Genomic DNA, 25,818 nt, shown 5'->3' with positions numbered 1-25,818 from the left:
TGTGTCTGTTCCATAATGTGGTAGGATATATGACCCTGCTGTGTGTCTGTTCCATAATGTGGTAGGATAGATGACCCTGCTGTGTTTGACTGAGTGTGTGTTTTGGATAACGTGATATTAGATGTTGTGTGTAACTGAGTATTTGTATAGCACAATATGGTGTGTATATTGGATAATGTGATGTGTATACTAGGTGTCTATGATGTGTGTGTATTGGATAATGTGATGTGTATACTAGGTGTCTATGATGTGTGTGTATTGGATAATGTGATGTGTATACTAGGTGTCTATGATGTGTTTGTCTGCAGGAACATGGAGTGGCTGCAGGGTGCCCACAGCTGTCAGCGAGTCATCGTCCATACACAGTGATGCCCTGTTCGACCCGGGGCCTGGTACTCCTGATCTGGGTCTGGACCGGAACATGTCTCTGGGCTCTACAGGTCCTGGTCTGGGTCGGAACATCTCCCTGGGCTCTACGGGTCCTGGTCTGGGTCAGAACATCTCTCTGGGCTCTACAGGTCCTGGTCTGGGTCGGAACATCTCTCTGGGCTCTACAGGTCCTGGTCTGGGTCAGAACATCTCTCTGGACTCTACAGGTCCTGGTCGGAACATCTCTCTGGGCTCTACGGGTCCTGGTCTGGACCGGAACATCTCTCTGGGCTCTACAGGTCCTGGTCTGGACCGGAACACCTCTCTGGGCTTTATGGGTTCTGGTCTGGACATCTCTCTGGGCTCTACAGGTCCTGGTCTAGGTCGGAACATCTCTCTGGGCTCTACAGGTCCTGATCTGGGTCGGGACATCTCCCTGGGCTCTACAGGTCCTGGTCTGGGTCGGAACATCTCCCTGGGCTCTACAGGTCCTGGTCTGAACATCTCCCTGGGCTCTACAGGTCCTGGTCTGGGTCGGGACATAGACTCCCTAAAGGAGCTGACACATACAGTATGGACATGATTTAGGAGCAGTGCTTGACTTGGACAGAAAAAAAGTTGTCAGAGGCATATATGTGTGTGTGTTTTAAATCAACAATATCGATGTTTGTCCAATCAGATGATTTCAGTGGAACAGTTTGAACGGTCTTATTATGCTGAATACCTTTCTGACTACCGTGTTGGAGAAACATTAAAACGAAATAGCTCAACTATAAAAAGTATTTCATTTGACAGTGTTAAAGGCGTTCGAGCCTGTCAGGTGTGTTGATACTTGGAACGTTTCTACGGTTACGCGCTCAGGGAAGGAACATGGCAAGCGCTGTCATGTATGAAAAATGAACACGTACAAGAGGCGTGGATACATAATTTTAATGAAGAATAAACACCAACAAGAGGCGTGGATACCTACTGCTCATTATTTAAAGGTCGTAGTATTTTTCGGTCTCATTGTAATGAAAAACAACAATTATTAATATGCGTTCTTCGTGCATGACAGTGCTTTCCACTTTAATTCCCTGAGCGCGTCGCCGTAGAAACCATCAGTATCACCTCACCTGTGAGCCCGGTTGTTCCCACTGGTTCCTCGTTACCGTAATTTATCAGGGAGCATCGACCAATCAACCCACCTGGGTGAACATGAGTTGAGCGTGTGCCAAACTTCCGAGGACGCGCGCAGTCAGAATCAACAGACGGATGAATCGACGGAACCTGTAGCTCAGACTCATAGCCCAATTAATTCACGGGGAGCTCCAGGTAGACTATAGTTTGATAGGTATCTAGATGAAACATGTGTGTAGGCCATAGCCTACTAATCTTGAGTCCCCTGCCAAGTGAGAGGCGCGTCGCTTGGCTCCCCCAAATTGACGGATTACCGAGATGCGCGTGCTGATAATGATGAGTTCTGCGCGTACAGCTGCTGCTACTATTCCGTTATTATTCTCCTCCCGGTCTAACGACACCGTTCCTTTATTCTCCTGTCTGTGTTTGTAGCGCTACAGAATGCATCAATACGCCAGCCAAGACAAGATTCCTGTAAGTAACTCCGCAAACGGTTGACTTTCTGCTAACTGTTGATTCTGCTCCTGCGTTTGTTTGTTATGACATGCCAAATCCTTTCCCAGTACGTACGTATGTGAACTGAAAACATGTTTTTGTTATAGAGTATTTTATGTCGCCTGGCTGGTTATTACTGTAGAGATTGTCCTCCATTTATGCTGTCAAGGAGAACCTCTCACCTAAAAGGTATTGCTGAATTATTTAACCCTACATTACCAGACTTGATATAACCTCATCAGTGGTCTCCAACCCTGGTCCTGTGGAGATACAGGGTGGTCAACAGTGGTCTCCAACCCTGGTCCTGTGGAGATACAAGGTGGTCAACAGTGGTCTCCAACCCTGGTCCTGTATAGTTACAGGGTGATCATCAGTGGTCTCCAACCCTGGTCCTGTATAGTTACAGGGTGGTCTCCAACCCTGGTTCTGTAGAGATACAGGGTGGTCATCAGTGGTCTCCAACCCTGGTCCTGTGGAGATACAGGGTGGTCAACAGTGGTCTCCAACCCTGGTCCTGTATCGTTACAGGGTGGTCAACAGTGGTCTCCAACCCTGGTCCTGTATAGTTACAGGGTGGTCTCCAACCCTGGTTCTGTAGAGATACAGGGTGGTCATCAGTGGTCTCCAACCCTGGTCCTGTATAGTTACAGGGTGGTCTCCAACCCTGGTTCTGTAGAGATACAGGGTGGTCATCAGTGGCCTCCAACCCTGGTCCTGTATAGTTACAGGGTGGTATCCAACCCTGGTCGTGTATAGATACAGTGTGGTCTCCAACTCTGGTTCTGTATAGATACAGGGTGGTCATCAGTGGTCTCCAACCCTGGTCCTGTATAGATACAGGGTGGTCTCCAGCCCTGGTCCTGTATAGATACAGGGTGGTCAACAGTGGACTCCATTCCTGGTCCTGTATAGATACAGGGTGGTCAACAGTAGTCTCCAACCCTGGTCCTGTATAGTTACAGGGTGGTCTCCAACCCTGGTCCTGTATAGATACAGGGTGGTCTCCAGCCCTGGTCCTGTATAGATACAGGGTGGTCAACAGTGGTCTCCATTCCTGGTCCTGTATAGATACAGGGTGGTCAACAGTAGTCTCCAACCCTGGTCCTGTATAGTTACAGGGTGGTCTCCAACCCTGGTCCTGTATAGATACAGGGTGGTCTCCAACCCTGGTCCTGTATAGTTACAGGGTGGTCTCCAACCCTGGTCCTGTATAGATACAGGGTGGTCATCAATGGTCTCCAACCCTGGTCCTGTATAGATACAGGGTGGTCTCCAACTCTGGTCCTGTATAGATACAGGGTGGTCATCAGTGGTCTCCATCCCTGGTCCTGTATAGATACAGGGTGGTCTCCAACCCTGGTCCTGTATAGATACAGGGTGGTCATCAGTGTTCTCCAACCCTGGTCCTGTATAGATACAGGGTGGTCATCAGTGGCCTCCAACCCTGGTCCTGTATAGTTACAGGGTGGTCTCCAACCCTGGTCCTGTATAGTTACAGGGTGGTATCCAACCCTGGTCGTGTATAGATACAGTGTGGTCTCCAACCCTGGTCCTGTATAGATACAGGGTGGTCATTAGTGGTCTCCAAACCTGGTCCTGTGGAGATACAGGGTGGTCTCCAACCCTGGTTCTGTAGAGATACAGGGTGGTCATCAGTGGACTCCAACCCTGGTCCTGTATAGTTACAGGGTGGTCTCCAACCCTGGTTCTGTAGAGATACAGAGTGGTCATCAGTGGACTCCAACCCTGGTCCTGTATAGTTACAGGGTGGTCTCCAACCCTGGTTCTGTAGAGATACAGGGTGGTCATCAGTGGTCTCCAACCCTGGTCCTGTATAGATACAGGGTGGTCTCAACCCAGGTCCTGTATAGTTACAGGGTGGTCTCCAACCCTGGTCCTGTATAGATACAGGGTGGTCATCAATGGTCTCCAACCCTGGTCCTGTATAGATACAGGGTGGTCTCCATCCCTGGTCCTGTATAGATACAGGGTGGTCATCAGTGGTCTCCATCCCTGGTCCTGTATAGATACAGGGTGGTCATCAGTGTTCTCCAACCCTGGTCCTGTATAGTTACAGTGTGGTCTCCAACTCTGGTCCTGTATAGATACAGGGTGGTAATTAGTGGTCTCCAAACCTGGTCCTGTGGAGATACAGGGTGGTCTCCAACCCTGGTCCTGTGGAGATACAGGGTGGTCATCAGTGGTCTCCAGCCCTGGTCCTGTATAGATACAGGGTGGTCTCCAACCCTGGTCCTGTATAGTTACAGGGTGGTCTCCAACCCAGGTCCTGTATAGTTACAGGGTGGTCTCCAACCCTGGTCCTGTATAGATACAGGGTGGTCTCCAACTCTGGTCCTGTATAGATACAATGTGGTCATCAGTGGTCTCCATCCCTGGTCCTGTATAGATATAGGGTGGTCTCCAACCCTGGTCCTGTATAGATACAGGGTGGTCATCAGTGTTCTCCAACCCTGGTCCTGTATAGATACAGGGTGGTCATCAGTGGTCTCCAACCCTGGTCCTGTATAGATACAGGGTGGTCATCAGTGTTCTCCAACCCTGGTCCTGTATAGATACAGGGTGGTCATCAGTGGCCTCCAACCCTGGTCCTGTATAGTTACAGGGTGGTCTCCAACCCTGGTCCTGTATAGTTACAGGGTGGTCTCCAACCCTGGTCCTGTATAGATTACAGGGTGGTCATTAGTGGTCTCCAAACCTGGTCCTGTGGAGATACAGGGTGGTCTCCAACCCTGGTCCTGTGGAGATACAGGGTGGTCATCAGTGTTCCCCAACCCTGGTCCTGTATAGATTACAGGGTGGTCATTAGTTGTCTCCAAACCTGGTCCTGTGGAGATACAGGGTGGTCTTCAACCCTGGTCCTGTGGAGATACAGGGTGGTAATCAGTGGTCTCCAACCCTGGGCCTGTATAGTTACAGGGTGGTCTCCAACCCTGGTCCTGTATAGTCACAGGGTGGTCTCCAACCCTGGTCCTGTATAGTTACAGGGTGGTATCCAACCCTGGTCGTGTATAGATACAGTGTGGTCTCCAACCCTGGTCCTGTATAGATACAGGGTGGTCATTAGTGGTCTCCAAACCTGGTCCTGTGGAGATACAGGGTGGTCTCCAACCCTGGTCCTGTATAGTTACAGGGTGGTCTCCAACCCTGGTCCTGTATAGATACAGGGTGGTCGTCAGTGGTCTCCAACCCTGGTCCTGTATAGATACAGGGTGGTCATCAGTGGTCTCCAACCCTGGTCCTGTGGAGATACAGGGTGGTCTCCAACCCTGGTCCTGAGGAGGTACAGGGTGGTCATCAGTGTTCTCCAACCCTGGTCCTGTATAGATAGATACAGGGTGGTCATCAGTGGCCTCCAACCCTGGTCCTGTATAGTTACAGGGTGGTCTCCAACCCTGGTCCTGTATAGTTACAGGGTGGTCTCCAACCCTGGTCCTGTATAGATACAGGGTGGTCATCAGTGGTCTCCAACCCTGGTCCTGTATAGATACAGGGTGGTCATCAGTGGTCTCCAACCCTGGTCCTGTGGAGATACAGGGTGGGCTCCAACCCTGGTCCTGTATAGTTACAGGGTGGTATCCAACCCTGGTCGTGTATAGATACAGTGTGGTCTCAAACCCTGGTCCTGTATAGATACAGGGTGGTCATCAGTGTTCTCCAACCCTGGTCCTGTATAGATACAGGGTGGTCATCAGTGGCCTCCAACCCTGGTCCTGTATAGTTACAGGGTGGTATCCAACCCTGGTCGTGTATAGATACAGTGTGGTCTCAAACCCTGGTCCTGTATAGATACAGGGTGGTCATCAGTGTTCTCCAACCCTGGTCCTGTATAGATACAGGGTGGTCATCAGTGGCCTCCAACCCTGGTCCTGTATAGTTACAGGGTGGTCTCCAACCCATGTCCTGTATAGCTACAGAGTGGTTTCCAACCCTGGTCCTGTATAGATACAGGGTGGTTTCCAACCCTGGTCCTGTATAGATACAGGGTGGTTTCCAACCCTGGTCCTGTATAGATACAGGGTGGTTTCCAACCCTGGTCCTGCATAGATATAGGGTGGTCATCAGTGGTCTCCAGCCCTGGTCCTGTATAGATACAGGGTTGTCTCCAACCCTGGTTCTGCATAGATATAGGGTGGTCATCAGTGGTCTCCAGCCCTGGTCCTGTATAGATACAGGGTGGTTTCCAACCCTGGTCCTGTATAGATACAGGGTGGTCATCAGTGGTTTCCAACCCTGGTCCTGTATAGTTACAGGGTGGTCTCCAACCCTGGTTCTGCATAGATATAGGGTGGTCATCAGTGGTTTCCAACCCTGGTCCTGTATAGTTACAGGGTGGTCTCCAACCCTGGTTCTGCATAGATATAGGGTGGTCATCAGTGGTCTCCAGCCCTGGTCCTGTATAGTTACAGGGTGGTCTCCAACCCTTGTCCTGTGGCGATACAGGGTGGTCATCAGTGGTCTCCAACCCTGGTCCTGCATAGATACAGGGTGGTCTCCAACCCTGGCCCTGTGGAGATACAGGATGGTCATCAGTGGTCTCCAACCCTGGTCCTGTATAGATACAGGGTGGTCATCAGTGGTCTCCAACCCTGGTCCTGTGGAGATACAGGGTGGTCTCCAACCCTGGTCCTGAGGAGGTACAGGGTGGTCATCAGTGTTCTCCAACCCTGGTCCTGTATAGATAGATACAGGGTGGTCATCAGTGGCCTCCAACCCTGGTCCTGTATAGTTACAGGGTGGTCTCCAACCCTGGTCCTGTATAGTTACAGGGTGGTCTCCAACCCTGGTCCTGTATAGATACAGGGTGGTCATCAGTGGTCTCCAACCCTGGTCCTGTATAGATACAGGGTGGTCATCAGTGGTCTCCAACCCTGGTCCTGTGGAGATACAGGGTGGTCTCCAACCCTGGTCCTGTATAGTTACAGGGTGGTATCCAACCCTGGTCGTGTATAGATACAGTGTGGTCTCAAACCCTGGTCCTGTATAGATACAGGGTGGTCATCAGTGTTCTCCAACCCTGGTCCTGTATAGATACAGGGTGGTCATCAGTGGCCTCCAACCCTGGTCCTGTATAGTTACAGGGTGGTCTCCAACCCATGTCCTGTATAGCTACAGAGTGGTTTCCAACCCTGGTCCTGTATAGATACAGGGTGGTTTCCAACCCTGGTCCTGTATAGATACAGGGTGGTTTCCAACCCTGGTCCTGTATAGATACAGGGTGGTTTCCATCCCTGGTCCTGTATAGATACAGGGTGGTCATCAGTGGTCTCCAACCCTGGTCCTGTATAGTTACAGGGTGGTCTCCAACCCTGGTTCTGCATAGATATAGGGTGGTCATCAGTGGTCTCCAGCCCTGGTCCTGTATAGATACAGGGTGGTTTCCAACCCTGGTCCTGTATAGATACAGGGTGGTTTCCAACCCTGGTCCTGTATAGATACAGGGTGGTCATCAGTGGTCTCCAACCCTGGTCCTGTATAGTTACAGGGTGGTCTCCAACCCTGGTTCTGCATAGATATAGGGTGGTCATCAGTGGTCTCCAGCCCTGGCCCTGTATAGTTACAGGGTGGTCTCCAACCCTTGTCCTGTGGCGATACAGGGTGGTCATCAGTGGTCTCCAACCCTGGCCCTGTGGAGATACAGGATGGTCATCAGTGGTCTCCAACCCTGGTCCTGTGGAGATACAGGGTTGTCATCAGTGGTCTCCAACCATGGTCCTGTATAGAAACCGGGTGGTCATCAGTGTTCTCCAACCCTGGTCCTGTATAGATACAGGGTGGTCATCAGTGGGCTCCAACCCTGGTCCTGTATGGTTACAGGGTGGTCTCAACCCTGGTCCTGTATAGTTACAGGGTGGTCTCCAACCCTGGTCGTGTATACATACAGTGTGGTCTCCAACCCTGGTCCTGTATAGATACAGGGTGGTCTCAACCCTGGTCCTGTAAAGTTACAGGGTGGTCTCCAACCCTGGTCGTGTATAGATACAGGGTGGTTTCCAACCCTGGTCCTGTATAGATACAGGGTGGTTTCCAACCCTGGTCCTGTATAGATACAGGGTGGTTTCCAACCCTGGTCCTGCATAGATATAGGGTGGTCATCAGTGGTCTCCAGCCCTGGTCCTGTATAGATACAGGGTTGTCTCCAACCCTGGTTCTGCATAGATATAGGGTGGTCATCAGTGGTCTCCAGCCCTGGTCCTGTATAGATACAGGGTGGTTTCCAACCCTGGTCCTGTATAGATACAGGGTGGTCATCAGTGGTTTCCAACCCTGGTCCTGTATAGTTACAGGGTGGTCTCCAACCCTGGTTCTGCATAGATATAGGGTGGTCATCAGTGGTTTCCAACCCTGGTCCTGTATAGTTACAGGGTGGTCTCCAACCCTGGTTCTGCATAGATATAGGGTGGTCATCAGTGGTCTCCAGCCCTGGTCCTGTATAGTTACAGGGTGGTCTCCAACCCTTGTCCTGTGGCGATACAGGGTGGTCATCAGTGGTCTCCAACCCTGGTCCTGCATAGATACAGGGTGGTCTCCAACCCTGGCCCTGTGGAGATACAGGATGGTCATCAGTGGTCTCCAACCCTGGTCCTGTATAGATACAGGGTGGTCATCAGTGGTCTCCAACCCTGGTCCTGTGGAGATACAGGGTGGTCTCCAACCCTGGTCCTGAGGAGGTACAGGGTGGTCATCAGTGTTCTCCAACCCTGGTCCTGTATAGATAGATACAGGGTGGTCATCAGTGGCCTCCAACCCTGGTCCTGTATAGTTACAGGGTGGTCTCCAACCCTGGTCCTGTATAGTTACAGGGTGGTCTCCAACCCTGGTCCTGTATAGATACAGGGTGGTCATCAGTGGTCTCCAACCCTGGTCCTGTATAGATACAGGGTGGTCATCAGTGGTCTCCAACCCTGGTCCTGTGGAGATACAGGGTGGTCTCCAACCCTGGTCCTGTATAGTTACAGGGTGGTATCCAACCCTGGTCGTGTATAGATACAGTGTGGTCTCAAACCCTGGTCCTGTATAGATACAGGGTGGTCATCAGTGTTCTCCAACCCTGGTCCTGTATAGATACAGGGTGGTCATCAGTGGCCTCCAACCCTGGTCCTGTATAGTTACAGGGTGGTCTCCAACCCATGTCCTGTATAGCTACAGAGTGGTTTCCAACCCTGGTCCTGTATAGATACAGGGTGGTTTCCAACCCTGGTCCTGTATAGATACAGGGTGGTTTCCAACCCTGGTCCTGTATAGATACAGGGTGGTTTCCATCCCTGGTCCTGTATAGATACAGGGTGGTCATCAGTGGTCTCCAACCCTGGTCCTGTATAGTTACAGGGTGGTCTCCAACCCTGGTTCTGCATAGATATAGGGTGGTCATCAGTGGTCTCCAGCCCTGGTCCTGTATAGATACAGGGTGGTTTCCAACCCTGGTCCTGTATAGATACAGGGTGGTTTCCAACCCTGGTCCTGTATAGATACAGGGTGGTCATCAGTGGTCTCCAACCCTGGTCCTGTATAGTTACAGGGTGGTCTCCAACCCTGGTTCTGCATAGATATAGGGTGGTCATCAGTGGTCTCCAGCCCTGGCCCTGTATAGTTACAGGGTGGTCTCCAACCCTTGTCCTGTGGCGATACAGGGTGGTCATCAGTGGTCTCCAACCCTGGCCCTGTGGAGATACAGGATGGTCATCAGTGGTCTCCAACCCTGGTCCTGTGGAGATACAGGGTTGTCATCAGTGGTCTCCAACCATGGTCCTGTATAGAAACCGGGTGGTCATCAGTGTTCTCCAACCCTGGTCCTGTATAGATACAGGGTGGTCATCAGTGGGCTCCAACCCTGGTCCTGTATGGTTACAGGGTGGTCTCAACCCTGGTCCTGTATAGTTACAGGGTGGTCTCCAACCCTGGTCGTGTATACATACAGTGTGGTCTCCAACCCTGGTCCTGTATAGATACAGGGTGGTCTCAACCCTGGTCCTGTAAAGTTACAGGGTGGTCTCCAACCCTGGTCGTGTATAGATACAGTGTGGTCTCCAACCCTGGTCCTGTATAGATACAGTGTGGTCTCCAACCCTGGTCGTGTATAGATACAGTGTGGTCTCAACCCTGGTCCTGTATGGTTACAGGGTGGTCTCAACCCTGGTCCTGTATAGTTACAGGGTGGTCTCCAACCCTGGTCGTGTATAGATACAGTGTGGTCTCCAACCCTGGTCCTGTATGGTTACAGGGTAGTCTCAAGCCTGGTCCTGTATAGTTACAGGGTGGTCTCCAACCCTGGTCGTGTATAGATACAGTGTGGTCTCCAACCCTGGTCCTGTATAGTTACAGGGTGGTCTCCAACCCTGGTCGTGTATAGATACAGTGTGGTCTCCAACCCTGGTCCTGTATGGTTACAGGGTGGTCTCCAACCCTGGTCGTGTATAGATACAGTGTGGTCTCCAACCCTGGTCCTGTATAGATACAGGGTGGTCTCCAACCTTGGTCCTGTGGAGATACAGGGTGGTCTCCAACCCTGGTCCTGTGCAGGGGGTGCAGGCTTTAGTTCCAGCCCAGCACTAACACCTGATTGCACAAGTCAAGGTGATGATGAGTTGATTTGTTGAATCATGTGTGTGTGTGTATTCAGATAGAAATAGATTATGTAGAATAAGGTGTCAGGTGTATGTACAGTACCAGTCAGAAGTTTGGACACACCTACTCATTCCAGGGTTTTTCTTTATTTTTTTAAACGTTTTTCTACATTGTAGATTAACAGTGAAGACAAAAACCATGAAATAACACACATGGAATCATGTAGTAGCCAAACGAGTGTTAAACAATTCAACATATATTTGAGATTCTTCGAAGTAGCCACCCTTTGCCGTGATGACAGCTTTGCACACTCTTGGCATTCTCTCAACCAGCTTCATGGGGTAGTCACCTGGAATGCATTTCAATTAACAGGTGTGCCTTCTTAAAAGTTAAGGTGTTTGAGCCAGTCAGTTGTGTTGTGACAAGGTAGAGGTGGTATACAGAAGATAGCCCTATTTGGTTAAATACCAAGTCCATATTATGGCAAGAACAGCTCAAATAAGCAAAGTGAAATGACAGTCCATCATTACTTTAAGGCATGAAAGTCAGTTAATCCGGAACATTTCAGGAACATTGAACTTTTCTTCAAGTGCAGTGGCAAAATCCATCAAGCGCTATGATGAAACTGGCTCTCATGAGGACCGCCACAGGAAAGGAAGACCCAGAGTTACCTCTGCTGCAGAGGTTAAGTTCATTAGAGTTAACTGCACTCAGATTGCAGTTCAGAGGAGACTGATACTTATTTCACCTTTATTTAACCAGGTAGGCTAGTTGAGAACAAGTTCTCATTTACAACTGCAACCTCATTTCCAACATGGCTACCACAGCTTTCTGCAGGGATACGCCAACCCATCTGATTTGGGCTTAGTCCCACTATCATTTGTTTTCCACAGGACGATTACCCAAAACACACCTCCAGGCTGTGGAAGGGCTATTTGATCGAAAAGCAGAGGTGTGAGTGCTGCATCAGATGACCTGGCCTCCACAATCACCTGACCTCAACCCAATTCAGATGGTTTGGGATGAGTTGGACCGCAGAGTGAAGGAAAAGCAGCCAACAAGTGCTCAGCGTATGTGGGAACTCCTTCAAGACTGTTGGAAAAGCATTCCAGGTGAAGCTGGTTGAGAGAAGACCTAGAATGTGCGAAGCTGTCATCATGGCAAAGGGCGGCTACTTTGAAGAAATAAAATATTTAGATTTGAACACTTGTTTTGGTTACTACATGATTCCAGATGTGTTATTTCATAGTTTCGATGTCGTTACCATTATTCTACAATGTAGAAAATATAAAACATAAAGAAATCCTCTTGAATGAGTAGGTGTCAACATTTGACTGGTACTGTACAACTTCTGCATGTTTCAATAAAGTTGACCTGCTATTCACCCTCCTCAGAACCAGGGAGGGGTGTGTTCATCTCTGTTTTAGATTTGTGTTTTGGTGTTGAATTTAGCTACTTCTGCCCTACTGAACAGTGACTGACCAGTCCCCTGTCTGTCTCCTCTCCTCCAGGGAGGGGGTGTTAGTTACTGACCAGTCCCCTCTCCTCTCCTCCAGGGAGGGGGTGTTAGTTACTGACCAGTCCCCTCTCCACCAGGGAGGGGGTGTTAGTTACTGACCAGTCCCCTCTCCTCCAGGGAGGGGGTGTTAGTTACTGACCAGTCCCCTCTCCTCTCTTCCAGGGCGGGGGTGTTGGGCTAGCGGCCCCCCAGGATGGCCAAAGTTCTTGTCAGTTCTTCTCAGATGGTCGGAGGAAGGTGGACTATGTTCTGGTGTTCTACCAACGCAAACAGATCTCTGTGAGGGGTGGCGACCGGCTGCACCGTCTCTCCGCCCCTCCACACCCTCCTCATCGCCTCTCTGTCATCTCCAATGGTAGCTCCCCCTTCTCCGGCCCTGTGGGGGGTGTAGGGCAGGGGGGTTTGGGATGTGCAGCCGGGCAGCGGAGTGCGGGGGACGGGGAGGTGTGTGTGGACCTGGCGGTGGAGGTGGAATTAGAGGCGGACCCAGCTGAAGGAGAGATGGTGCTGATCAGGGAGGAGTTTGAGGCCAAGCTACTGGAGGCGGGGCTTGAGATGGAGAGAGACACCGAGGTGAGAGACCAACCGGTCTGTGTGTGTGTGTGTGCGCTCTGTGGTTGCTGGTCTGGTGTTATTGCTGGTGATGTATCATTATATGTATCATTATCGCTGCAGTTTAAAAAATAACAAAGTAATTAACAAATCAATTTGTAATATTTAACATTGCTCACCTAATGAAAAGTAAAGGGGAAGTTGACCCTAAATATATTTTCACTTGTATTTCTAGTCCATCCACCATGCATGCGGTCTGGAAATATCGTCATTTAGTGTACGTTTGCATCATAGTTAAAGAAACACCCGTCTTTCAAAAAGTTGCATTGCCGTCACCATATGAGACTCTGCTCTTCCGCCCTGCTCTTCTAGCCCAGTGATTCTCAGAAAGCAGCAGACGTTAACTGACTCTACCTCTCGTGTTGTTCAACCAAGCAGCAGACGTTAACTGACTCTACCTCTCGTGTTGTTCAACCAAGCAGCAGACGTTTTAACTGACTCTACCTCTCGTGTTGTTCAACCAAGCAGCAGACGTTAACTGACTCTACCTCTCGTGTTGTTCAACCAAGCAGCAGACGTTAACTGACTCTACCTCTCGGGTTGTTCAACCAAGCAGCAGACGTTAACTGACTCTACCTCTCGGGCTGTTCAACCAAGCAGCAGACGTTAACTGACTCTACCTCTCGGGCTGTTCAACCAAGCAGCAGACGTTAACTGACTCTACCTCTCGTGTTGTTCAACCAAGCAGCAGACGTTAACTGACTCTACCTCTCGTGTTGTTCAACCAAGCAGCAGACGTTAACTGACTCTACCTCTCGTGTTGTTCAACCAAGCAGCAGGGGTTAACTGACTCTACCTCTCGTGTTGTTCAACCAAGCAGCAGACGTTAACTGACTCTACCTCTCGTGTTGTTCAACCAAGCAGCAGACGTTAACTGACTCTACCTCTCGTGTTGTTCAACCAAGCAGCAGACGTTAACTGACTCTACCTCTCGCACTGTTCAACCAAGCAGCAGACGTTAACTGACTCTAGCTCTCGCGCTGTTCAACCAAGCAGCAGGCGTTAACTGACTCTAGCTCTCGCGCTGTTCAACCAAGCAGCAGACGTTAACTGACTCTAGCTCTCGCGCTGTTCAACCAAGCAGCAGACGTTAACTGACTCTAGCTCTCGCGTTGTTCAACCAAGCAGCAGACGTTTTAACTGACTCTACCTCTCGCGCTGTTCAACCCAAAGGTGGGCGTGTAGTCCCAATAATCTTCTGTGACCAATGTTTACTAGAGCCCTGCACGGGCATGTATTTTAACCCTGATTCCTACCCATACCCGCAACTTTCAGACCCCACCCTACCCAGGCCCAGTTGCGCTGCCTGAAACCCAAAATGAGAAATTACTTATTCCCTTAGTAAAGCCATTAGTTGCTCCACTCTGTGTGTCACCCTCACTCTGCATGCGCTCTGCTCATGGTGGCTCTGTGGGGCTCACAGCGTTGTACGAGAACTTCAGTTGCTTGGCAATTTCTCGCATGGAATAGCCTTCATTTCTCAGAACAAGAATAGACCGACGAGTTTCAGAAGAAAGTTCTTTGTTTCTGGACATTTTGAGCCTGTAATCGAAACCACAAATGCTGATGCTCCAAATACTAGTCTAAAGAAGGCCAGCTTTATTGCTTCTTTAATCAGAACAACAGTTTTCAGCTGTGCTAACATAATTGCAAAAGGGTTTTCTAATGATCAATTAGCCTTTTTTAAAATGATACACTTGGATGAGCTAACACAACGTGCCATTGGAACACAGGAGTGATGGTTGCTGATAATGGGCCTCTGTAGATATTCCATATATCTACATAGGCGTCCATTTTGCTTTGTCATTGTGGTGTATTCTGTGTAGATCGCTGAGAAAAGGATACATCTATTTTTCTATTCAGCTGTAGGAGCTGGGTTCTACAGTATGAACCCCTGCTGTCTCTGGCTCCACACCCACCCGGCCATCTAGATGTGTGAAAGTTAGTGTATAAGCTAATGATCCATCTATGACATTCCTTGTGTAAACTCAAATAGTGTATTACCATACCATTTTTTGTATGTTCTCTATAGTTACTGGTATGTACTTGAAAATGTATCAATTGACCAATATTGTCCAGTATTTGTTTTATTATTTGACCTTTAGTTAATTAGGCAAGTCAGTTAAGAACAAATTCTTATTTTCAATGATGGCCTGGGAACAGTGGGTTAACTGCTTTGTTCAGGGGCAGAACGACAGGTTTTTACCTTGTCGGCTCGGGGATTCGATCTTGCAACCTTTCAGTTACTAGGCCAACGCTCTAACCACTGGGCTATCTGCCACCCTGTCCAGCATTGCGATACTTCACTGGATCAATCTGGAACTTTGCACACAGACTGCTATATTATATTATGGCCTTTCTCTTGCATTAAATAATAATAATAATAATAATAATAATAATAATAATAATAATAATAATAATAATAATAATAATTTGAAAACACTTTAAAATGATATTTTACCAGATCTAATGTGCTATATTCTCCTACATTAATTTCACATTTCCACAAACTTCAAAGTGTTTCCTTTCAAATGGTGTCAAGAGTATGCCTGTCCTTGCTTGAGGGCCTGAGCTACAGGCAGTTAGATTTGGGTATGTCATTTTAGGTGAAAACAAAGGGTTCGATCCTTGAGGATTTATGACATGAAGGGTCAGTCAATCCGGATAATTTCAAGAACTTTGAACATTCCTTCAAGTGCAGTCGCAAAAACCATCAAGCGCTATGATGAAACTGGCTCTCATGAGGAGCACCACAGGAAAGGAAGACCGTGATTTACCTCCGCTACAGAGGATAAGTTCATTAGAGATACCAGCCTTAGAATTTGCAGCCCAAATAAATACTTCAGAGAGTTCAAGTAACAGACACATCTCAACATCAACTGTTCAGAGGAGACTGTGTGAATCAGGCCCTCATGGTCGAATTACTGCAAAGAAACCACTACTAAAGGACACCAATAAGAAGAAGAAACCACTACTAAAGGACACCAATAAGAAGAAGAAACCACTACTAAAGGACACCAATAAGAAGAAGAAGAAACCACTACTAAAGGACACTAATAAGAAGAAGAAACCACTACTAAAGGACACCAATAAGAAGAAGAAACCACTACTAAAGGACACCAATAAGAAGAAGAGACCACTACTAAAGGACACCAATAAGAAGAAGAAACCACTACTAAAGGACACCAATAAGAAGAAGAAACCACTACTAAAGGACACCAATAAGAAGAAGAAACCACTACTAAAGGACACCAATAAGAAGAAGAAACCACTACTAAAGGACACCAATAAGAAGAAGAAACCACTACTAAAGGACACCAATAAGAAGAAGAGACTTTGGCCAAGAAACATGAAATCTGTCCTTTTTTGTCCGAGTCCAAATTTGAGATTTTTGGTTACAACCGCCGTGTCTTTGTGAGACGAAGAGTAGGTGAACGGAGGATCTCCACATGTGTGGTTCCTACCGTGACGCATGGAGGAGGTGTGGGGGTGCTTTGCTGGTGACACTGTGATTTTATTTTTTTGAATTCAAGACACACTTAACCAGCATGGCTACCACAGCATTCTGCAGCGATACGTCATCCCATGGGTTTGCGCTTAGTCCGACTATCATTTGTTTTTCAACAGTACAATGACCCCAAACACACCTCCAGGCTGTGGAAGGGCTATTTGACCAAGGAGAGTGATGGAGTGCTGCATCAGATGACCTGGCTCCCACAATCACCCGACCTCAACCCAATTGAGATGGTTTGGGATGAGTTGGACCGCAGAGTGAAAAACAGCCAACAAATGCTTAGCATATGTGGGAACTCCTTCTATACATTCCAGGTGACGATCTCATGAAGCTGGTTGAGAGAAGGCCAATAGTGTGCAACGCTGTCAAGGCAGGGTGGCTAATTAGAACCTAAAATATATTTAGATTTGTTTATCAATGTGTTATTTCATAGTTTTTATGTGTTCACTATTATTTTATAATGTATAAATAGTAAAATAAAGAAAAACCCTGGAATGAGTCGGTGTGTCCAAACTGTTGACTGGTATTGTGTGTGTATATATTTAATACAGAATGGCTAAAAAATAAGTGAGACTTGAAAAATTCTCCAATGGATTTTGATAATTTGCTGTTAAAGTGGAGGACCGTTTCCTATTTCCTAGTTGCTCCAAAGCTCAGGTGGCCAAGTGTCGGCAATGGAGACGAGCTGTTGGTTCAGCCAAAGATGATCTATTATACTGCTCAGTCGCCACTCGCAAAGAGGAACAACTGTGTTTGTGATGAATTAACAACGCCATACTGGAGAGTGGTAACATTGAAATAAAACCAGAAAAGGAATTTAGACTGAGAAGTATTAGCACGTCATCTCATAGAGGAAACACACAGCATTGAAAATATCAGAAGTTTACAACTTCAACCACAAATATATAATACTTTGACTAAAATGACGACTTGACTTAAATCATTGTGCAATATTATGGGTAAGCTATGGATATCGTCTTTCCGCTGAAAATAAGTGGATTTCCACTCTAGCGGGCATTTTAAGTCAATTTAAATGGGGATTATACAACCTGTATTTCTTGACAAACCTACTTTATCAAATAATTGATGGGACAGGGTTGGGAGGTGGTGGGAGGGTTTGCAATCCTACCTGACTGTTGGTTCCCACCACCTGTCCTCCTCCTGGTATTAAACTATGGTTCCTACCTGTTGGTTACTGTCCTCTCCCCCAGGTCAGGGTCTACGGGCCCAGCTTCACGAGACTCCATGTCCCCTGGCAGGTCCTGAGCAGAGAGGCAGAGTTCCTCAAGATCAAAGTCCCCACTAAGAAGGTGAGACCTCCACCACTTTACAGCCGTGTGTGTGTGTGTGTGTGTGTGTGTAATCCTATGGATGGATCCTCCCCTAACACAAACAGGGGGTTAATCTCGGTGTTGCCCTGCACCTTTTTTAAATGTATTTTTTAACTCATCCGTTGTTGTTGCCTTGTTTATAGAAGTTTAACAGTCTTTAATGTTGCATCAGATTGCCCAGCTACAGTAGAGTCACATGAAGACACGGTGGGATTGTTCTCCTACTTGGATTACATTTGCTGGTACCTGAAACATTATGTGAATCAAACACACTACAGCAGAGACTTGTCTTTTACAATGTAACAACTCACATTGGGGAAAATGGACCAAAAGGGGACATACTTCATTGGAACGCCGACTGTGAGCCAGGTCTAATCGCCCAACATCAGTGCCCGACCTCACTAATACTGTTGTGGCTGAATGGAAGCAAGTCCCCGCAGCAATGTTCCAACATCTAGTGGAAAGCCTTCCCAGAAGAGTGGAGGCTGTTATAGCAGCAAAGAGGGGACCTACTCCATATTAAATCCCATGATTTTGCAATGAGATTTTGGATGAGATCACCATGCGCAATGCTAAGCTTTGGCTGGAGTGCCATTTTGGAATGAGCTGTACAACGAGCAGGTGTCCACATACACTACTTGACCAAAAGTATGTGGACACCTGCTCGTTGTACAGCTCATTCCAAAATGGCACTCCAGCCAAAGCTTAGCATTGCGCATGGTGATCTTAGACTTGTGTGCGGCTGCTCAGCCATGGAAACACATTTCACGAAGATCCCGACTGACAGAAATTAAATGCATTCAATTGTCTTTTTCCCCCTCATCAATCTACATACGATACCCCATAATGACAAAACAAAAACAGGTTTTTAGAATTTTTTTGCACATAAAAAAAAGCTGAAATAACACACTTACATACATTTTCAGACCCTATAGTTAGTACTTTGTTTAAGCACCTTTGGCAGCGATTACAGCCTGTAGTCTTCTTGGGTACAAGCTTGACTCTCCTGTATTTGGGGAGTTTCTCCAATTCCTCTCTTCAGATCAATCAAATATATTTACATAGCTCTTCTTACATCAGCTGATGTCACAAAGTGCTGCACAGAAACCCAGCATAAATCCCCAAAAGGCAAGCAATGCAGGCTGTGCCGGGTTGAGATTATAACTGAACACGGCCAAGATGTTCAAATGTTCATAGATGACCAGAAGGGGTCAAATAATAATAATCACAGAAAATGTCAGTTGGCTTTTTATAGCCGATCATTCAGAGTATCTCTACCGCTCCTACTGTCTCGAGAGAGTTGAAAACACCAGGTCTGGGACAGGTTCTCTCCAGCTCTGTCAGGCTGGATGGAGAGCGTCGCTGCACAGCTATATTCAGGTCTCTTCAGAAATGTTCGATCGGGTTCAAAACCGGTCTCAGGCTGGGCCACTCAAGGACAGTCGGAGACTCGTCCCGAAGCCACTCCTGAGTTGTCTTGGCTGTGTGCTTAGGGTCATTGTCCTGTTGGAAGGTGAACCTTCGCCCCAGTCAGGACCTGAGCGCTCTGGTTTTCATCAAGGATCTCTGTACTTTGCTCCGTTCATCTTTGCCTTGATCATGACTAGTCTCCCAATCCCTGCTGCCAAAAAATATCCCCTCAGCATGATGCTGCCACCACCATGCTTCACTGTAGGGATGGTGTCAGGTTTCCTCCAGACGTAACGCTTGGCATTCAGGCCAAGGAGTTAAATCTTGGTTTCATCAGACCAGGGAATCTTGTTTCTCATGGTCTGAGAGTCTTTCTTTAGTTCCCTTTTGGCAAACTCCAAGGGGGTGTCATGTGCCTTTTACTGAGGAGTGGCTTCCGTTAGCCCACTCTACCATAAAGTCCTGATTGGTGGAGTGTTGCAGAGATGGTTGTCCTTCTGGAAGGTTCTCCCATCTCCACAGAGGACCTGTCAGTGACGATTGATATTTTGGTCACCTCGCTGACCAAGGTCCTTCTTCCACGATTGCTCAGTTTGGCTGGCCGGCCAGCCCTAGGAAGATTCTTGACATTATGGGGTATTCTGTGTAGATTGCGAAGTTACATTTATTTATTTAATCCATTTTGGAAAAAGGCTGTAACGTAACAAAATGTCAGAAAGTCAAGGGGTCTGAAAACTTTCTGAAGAAACTGTATATAGAGGGACTATCACTGCTCCCGTTCCACCTCCCTGATGTGGAGGTACTGTCACTGCTCCCGTTCAACCTCCCCTGATGTAGAGGTACTGTCACTGCTCCCGTTCCACCTCCCCTGATGTGGAGGTCACTGCTCCCGTTCCACCTCCCTGATGTAGAGGTACCGTCACTGCTCCCGTTCCACCTCCCCTGATGTAGAGGTACTGTCACTGCTCCCGTTCCACCTCCCCTGATGTGGAGGTCACTGCTCCCGTTCCACCTCCCTGATGTGGAGGTCACTGCTCCCGTTCCACCTCCCCTGATGTGGAGGTACCGTCACTGCTCCCGTTCCACCTCCCCTGATGTAGAGGTACCGTCACTGCTCCCGTTCCACCTCCCCTGATGTAGAGGTACTGTCACTGCTCCCGTTCCACCTCCCCTGATGTGGAGGTCACTGCTCCCGTTCCACCTCCCCTGATGTGGAGGTACCGTCACTGCTCCCGTTCCACCTCCCCTGATGTAGAGGTACCGTCACTGCTCCCGTTCCACCTCCCCTGATGTGGAGGTCACTGCTCCCGTTCCACCTCCCCTGATGTGGAGGTACCGTCACTGCTCCCGTTCCACCTCCCCTGATGTAGAGGTACTATCACTGCTCCCGTTCCACCTCCCTGATGTGGAGGTACTGTCACTGCTCCCGTTCCACCTCCCCTGATGTAGAGGTACTGTCACTGCTCCCGTTCCACCTCCCCTGATGTGGAGGTCACTGCTCCCGTTCCACCTCCCCTGATGTGGAGGTACGGTCACTGCTCCTGTTCCACCTCCCCTGATGTGGAGGTACTGTCACTGCTCCCGTTCCACCTCCCCTGATGTGGAGGTACCGTCACTGCTCCCGTTCCACCTCCCCTGATGTGGAGGTACCGTCACTGCTCCCGTTCCACCTCCCCTGAAGTGGAGGTACCGTCACTGCTCCCGTTCCACCTCCCCTGAAGTGGAGGTACCGTCACTGCTCCCGTTCCACCTCCCCTGATGCGGAACGGGAGCATACTGATTGAACGCATTCTGTCCAGTGGAGGCTGCTGAGGGGAGGATGGCTCATAATAATGGATGGATGAGCTTAATGTCTGTAGTGGAGTGGCTGTAGTGGAGTGGGTCGAGAGTTTCAAGTTCATTGGTGTCCACATCACTAAGGTAGTCGTGAAGAGGGCACGACACATCCTTTTTCCCCTCTGGAGACTGAAAAGATTTGGCATGGGTCCCCAGATACTCAAAAGGTTCTACAGCTGCACCATCGAGAGCATCCTGACCGGTTGCATCACCACCTGGTATGGCAACTGCTCGGCATCTGACTGTAAGGCGCTACAGAGGGTAGTGCGTACAGCCCAGTACATCACTGGGGCCAAGCTTCCTGCCGTCCAGGACCTATATACTAGGCGGTGTCAGAGGAAGGCTGCTGAACAATTAATCAAATGGCCACTGGACTATTTACATTTACCCCCATCCATTTGTTTTTACACTGCTGCTACTCGCTGTTTATTATCACTTTACCCCTACCTACAAATTACCTCAACCAACCTGTACCCCTGCACACTGACTCGGTACCGGTACCCCCTGTATATAGCCTTGCTATTGTCATTTCATTGTGTTACTTTTTATTATTGTTTACATTAGTTTTATTTGGAAATATATTCTTAACTCTTCTTGAACTGCACTGTTGGTTAATCAAATGTATTTATAAAGCCCTTTTTACATCAGCTGATGTCACAAAGTGCTGTACAGAAACCCAGCCTAAAACCCTGATGTTAATGGGGGCCTGTAAGGGCTTGTCAGTAAGCTTTTCACGGTGAGGTCTACACTTGTTGTATTCGGCGCATGTGACAAAGTCTGATTTGGAACAGAGTGAATGGAAACACATGGAAGCCATGTCTGATGTATTTAATACCATTCTGCTTCAGCAATTACCATGAGCCCGTCCTCCCTAATTAAGGTGGCACCAACCTGCTGTGATTCTGTCCTACTTCTTGACCTGCTGGTTAGGGAAAAACAAGGTCAAACAGAAAAATAGGTTGGGCAAGATAGTCAGAACTTGTGGAGAAATCATGTCATCCCTCTACCTGGGCAGAGACCTCCATCCCTCTACCTGGGCAGAGACCTCCATCCCTCTACCTGGGCAGAGACCTCCATCCCTCTACCTGGGCAGAGACCTCCATCCCTCTACCTGGGCAGAGACCTCCATCCCTCTACCTGGGCAGAGCCCTCCATCTCTCTACCTGGGCAGAGCCCTCCATCTCTCTACCTGGGCAGAGACCTCCATCCCTCTACCTGGGCAGAGACCTCCATCCCTCTACCTGGGCAGAGACCTCCATCCCTCTACCTGGGCAGAGACCTCCATCCCTCTACCTGGGCAGAGACCTCCATCCCTCTACCTGGGCAGAGACCTCCATCCCTCTACCTGGGCAGAGACCTCCATCCCTCTACCTGGGCAGAGACCTCCATCCCTCTACCTGGGCAGAGCCCTCCATCCCTCTACCTGGGCAGAGCCCTCCATCCCTCTACCTGGGCAGAGCCCTCCATCCCTCTACCTGGGCAGAGCCCTCCATCCCTCTACCTGGGCAGAGCCCTCCATCCCTCTACCTGGGCAGAGCCCTCCATCCCTCTACCTGGGCAGAGCCCTCCATCCCTCTACCTGGGCAGAGCCCTCCATCTCTCTACCTGGGCAGAGCCCTCTATCCCTCTACCTGGGCAGAGCCCTCTATCTCTCTACCTGGGCAGAGCCCTCTATCCCTCTACCTGGGCAGAGCCCTCTATCCCTCTACCTGGGCAGAGCCCTCTATCCCTCTACCTGGGCAGAGCCCTCTATCCCTCTACCTGGGCAGAGCCCTCTATCCCTCTACCTGGGCAGAGCCCTCTATCCCTCTACCTGGGCAGAGCCCTCTATCCCCCTACCCGGGCAGAGCCCTCCATCCCTCTACCTGGGCAGAGCTCTCTATCCCTCTACCTGGGCAGAGCCCTCTATCCCTCTACCTGAGCAGGGCCCTCCAGAAGGCCAACACAATAGAGGTTGACTCTTCCCATCCACTCCACCCTGAATTACAGCCCGCCCCTGCCTCTGGCTGCAGGTACAGACTGACCTGAAGTCTTAAAGAATTCGGGCCAAGTTCTCTTTTATTGCAATTCTGCAACTTACTAAAATGTTGGCCTGATTGCACATTTACATGGAGTCTGTTTTGACTTTTACATGGAGTCTGTTTTGACTTTTACATGGAGTCTGTTTTGACTTTTACATGGAGTCTGTTTTGACTTTTACATGGAGTCTGTTTTGACTTTTACATGGAGTCTGTTTTGACTTTTACATGGAGTCTGTTTTGACTTTTTTCTAAATATCCTTTGCTATTTGCTGTTTTTATTTTGTTTTTATGACCACTGCACCATGAGTGGCCTCTGAGGACATTACATTTTTCTGAATCCCCAGCCCCTGCTGCAGTGGGAGGGAGACCCTGTATATGAGCCACAGCAGGTGCCTCTATTAATCTGTCTGTGTTGGTCTGTCTAGAGCTATGATCTGAAGCAGGAGAATGGGTTCAGTGCCAGCCTCAGTGAGTTCTGGAGGAAGGTGAACCAGCCGTTCCAACCCAACATCCCCCAGCTAGGCCACAGCACCACTAAGCAGCTCTCACACTGCTTCTCCAGGGACAAACTACACTTGTAAGATGCACCCACGCCACACCACGCCCCACGCACCACACCAAGCCCCACGCCACGCCCCACGCTATGCCCCATGCACCACACCACGCCCCACACCAAGCCCCACACACATCCTCACACACACTCTGACAACAGCTAGTCTGTATATGGAGTCACCATCTGAGTTTCCCTGAGTTGACACCTGTTCTTTGTTCTCTACAGATTTAACATCACCTCTAAAGACACGTTCTTTGACAACGCAACACGCAGTCGAATAGTGAGTCTGTCATTCAGGATGTTTCTCTGTTTTATATGAACGTCAAGAATCAATGGGAATATGATTTCAGCTCTCTGTTTCTCTCTGACACAGTATTCTGTGTGACCTAACCCCCTCAGGTGTACGAGATCCTGAGACGCACCGCCTGCACACGCACCAGCCAATCCATGGGTGAGTGACCTCTAACCTCTGATTTGCCCAAAGTTGCCTACTTTTTGAGGTCATTGACCTTCTCCATGGTTCCTCAGTACAGGTCCATACAGGGGTACAGTGAGTGATTGGTGTTCTCCATGGTTCCTCAGTACAGGTCCATACAGGGGTACAGTGAGTGATTGGTCTTCTCCATGGTTCCTCAGTACAGGTCCAGACAGGGTTACAGTGAGTGATTGGTGTTCTCCATGGTTCCTTCTCCATGGTTCCTCAGTACAGGTCCAGACAGGGTACAGTGAGTGATTGGTGTTCTCCATGGTTCCTTAGTACAGGTCCATACAGGGGTACAGTGAGTGATTGGTGTTCTCCATAGTTCCTCAGTACAGGTCCAGACAGGGGTACAGTGAGTGATTGGTGTTCTCCATGGTTCCTTAGTACAGGTCCATACAGGGTTACAGTGAGTGATTGGTGGAAGGTCTGCATTAGAGGTGGATACGGGATTGAAATAAATTCTGGTCCTGTCTAGTTCTGTCATGATTAGTTCATTATTGGAGTCCGGTGTGTTAGTTGGGGCTGGGGAAAAAGTGTGAAATTTGCCCATCCCTGGTGTAGTGTGTTGTGTGTAGGGGGTAGTGTTGTAGGGGGTCGTGTTTGGTGTCACATTTTGAAATAAATACAATGATCAGATAGGGGGAATCACAGTTAGAAATAAATACAATGATCAGATAGGGGGGGAATCACAGTTAGAAATAAATACAATGATCAGATAGGGGGGAAATCACATTTAGAAATAAATACAATGATCAGATAGGGGGAATCACAGTTAGAAATAAATACAATGATCAGATAGGGGGGAAATCACAGTTAGAAATAAATACAATGATCAGATAGGGGGGAAATCACAGTTAGAAATAAATACAATGATCAGATAGGGGGGAAATCACAGTTAGAAATAAATACAATGATCAGATAGGGGGGAAATCACAGTTAGAAATAAATACAATGATCAGCTAGGGGGAAATCACATTTAGAAATAAATACAATGATCAGCTAGGGGGAAATCACATTTAGAAATAAATACAATGATCAGATAGGGGGGAAATCACATTTGTATTTATTTCTAAATGTGATTTCCCCCTAGCTGATCATTGTATTTATTTCTAATGATCAGCTAGGGGGAAATCACATTTAGAAATAAATACAATGATCAGATAGGGGGGAAATCACAGTTAGAAATAAATACAATGATCAGATAGGGGGGAAATCACAGTTAGAAATAAATACAATGATCAGATAGGGGGGAAATCACAGTTAGAAATAAATACAATGATCAGATAGGGGGGAAATCACATTTAGAAATAAATACAATGATCAGCTAGGGGGGAAATCACAGTTAGAAATAAATACAATGATCAGATAGGGGGGGAAATCACATTTAGAAATAAATACAATGATCAGATAGGGGGAAATCACATTTAGAAATAAATACAATGATCAGATAGGGGGGAAATCACAGTTAGAAATAAATACAATGATCAGATAGGGGGGAAATCACAGTTAGAAATAAATACAATGATCAGATAGGGGGGAAATCACATTTAGAAATAAATACAATGATCAGCTAGGGGGGAAATCACAGTTAGAAATAAATACAATGATCAGATAGGGGGGAAATCACAGTTAGAAATAAATACAATGATCAGATAGGGGGGAAATCACAGTTAGAAATAAATACAATGATCAGCTAGGGGGAAATCACATTTATAAATAAATACAATGATCAGATAGGGGGGAAATCACAGTTAGAAATAAATACAATGATCAGATAGGGGGGAAATCACATTTAGAAATAAATACAATGATCAGATAGGGGGGGAATCACAGTTATAAATAAAAACAATGTATGTAGCTTCTCCACCTACAGGTTTCTGTGCCAATGTGCCACACAACTTATAAACAAAACATAGTGACTTCAACACCACAATAGACTATGAATCTGGACAAACAGAAAACACATCCCACCCTG

General features: G+C 48.0%; 1 protein-coding gene across 1 annotated transcript in view; it reads left to right on the top strand.

The window, feature by feature from the left end:
- Window positions 1-222: 222 nt before the first annotated feature.
- Window positions 223-25,818, top strand: part of ano2b (anoctamin 2b) — a 110,282-nt gene continuing 84,686 nt past the window's right edge. The window contains exons 1-7 of the mRNA XM_090199052.1: window positions 223-940; window positions 1,921-1,962; window positions 12,248-12,658; window positions 17,423-17,521; window positions 23,235-23,386; window positions 23,588-23,642; window positions 23,762-23,813. Of these exons, the coding sequence (XP_090055178.1) occupies window positions 290-940; window positions 1,921-1,962; window positions 12,248-12,658; window positions 17,423-17,521; window positions 23,235-23,386; window positions 23,588-23,642; window positions 23,762-23,813 (1,462 nt within the window). The 5' untranslated portion in view covers window positions 223-289. The remainder of the gene's footprint in view (window positions 941-1,920; window positions 1,963-12,247; window positions 12,659-17,422; window positions 17,522-23,234; window positions 23,387-23,587; window positions 23,643-23,761; window positions 23,814-25,818) is intronic.

The sequence above is a fragment of the Oncorhynchus mykiss genome, chromosome 15 (assembly GCF_057628025.1).
Source record: "Oncorhynchus mykiss isolate SJ-2025 chromosome 15, ASM5762802v1, whole genome shotgun sequence".
NCBI lineage: Eukaryota > Metazoa > Chordata > Actinopteri > Salmoniformes > Salmonidae > Oncorhynchus > Oncorhynchus mykiss.
This window is presented reverse-complemented; position numbering and strand designations above follow the sequence as displayed.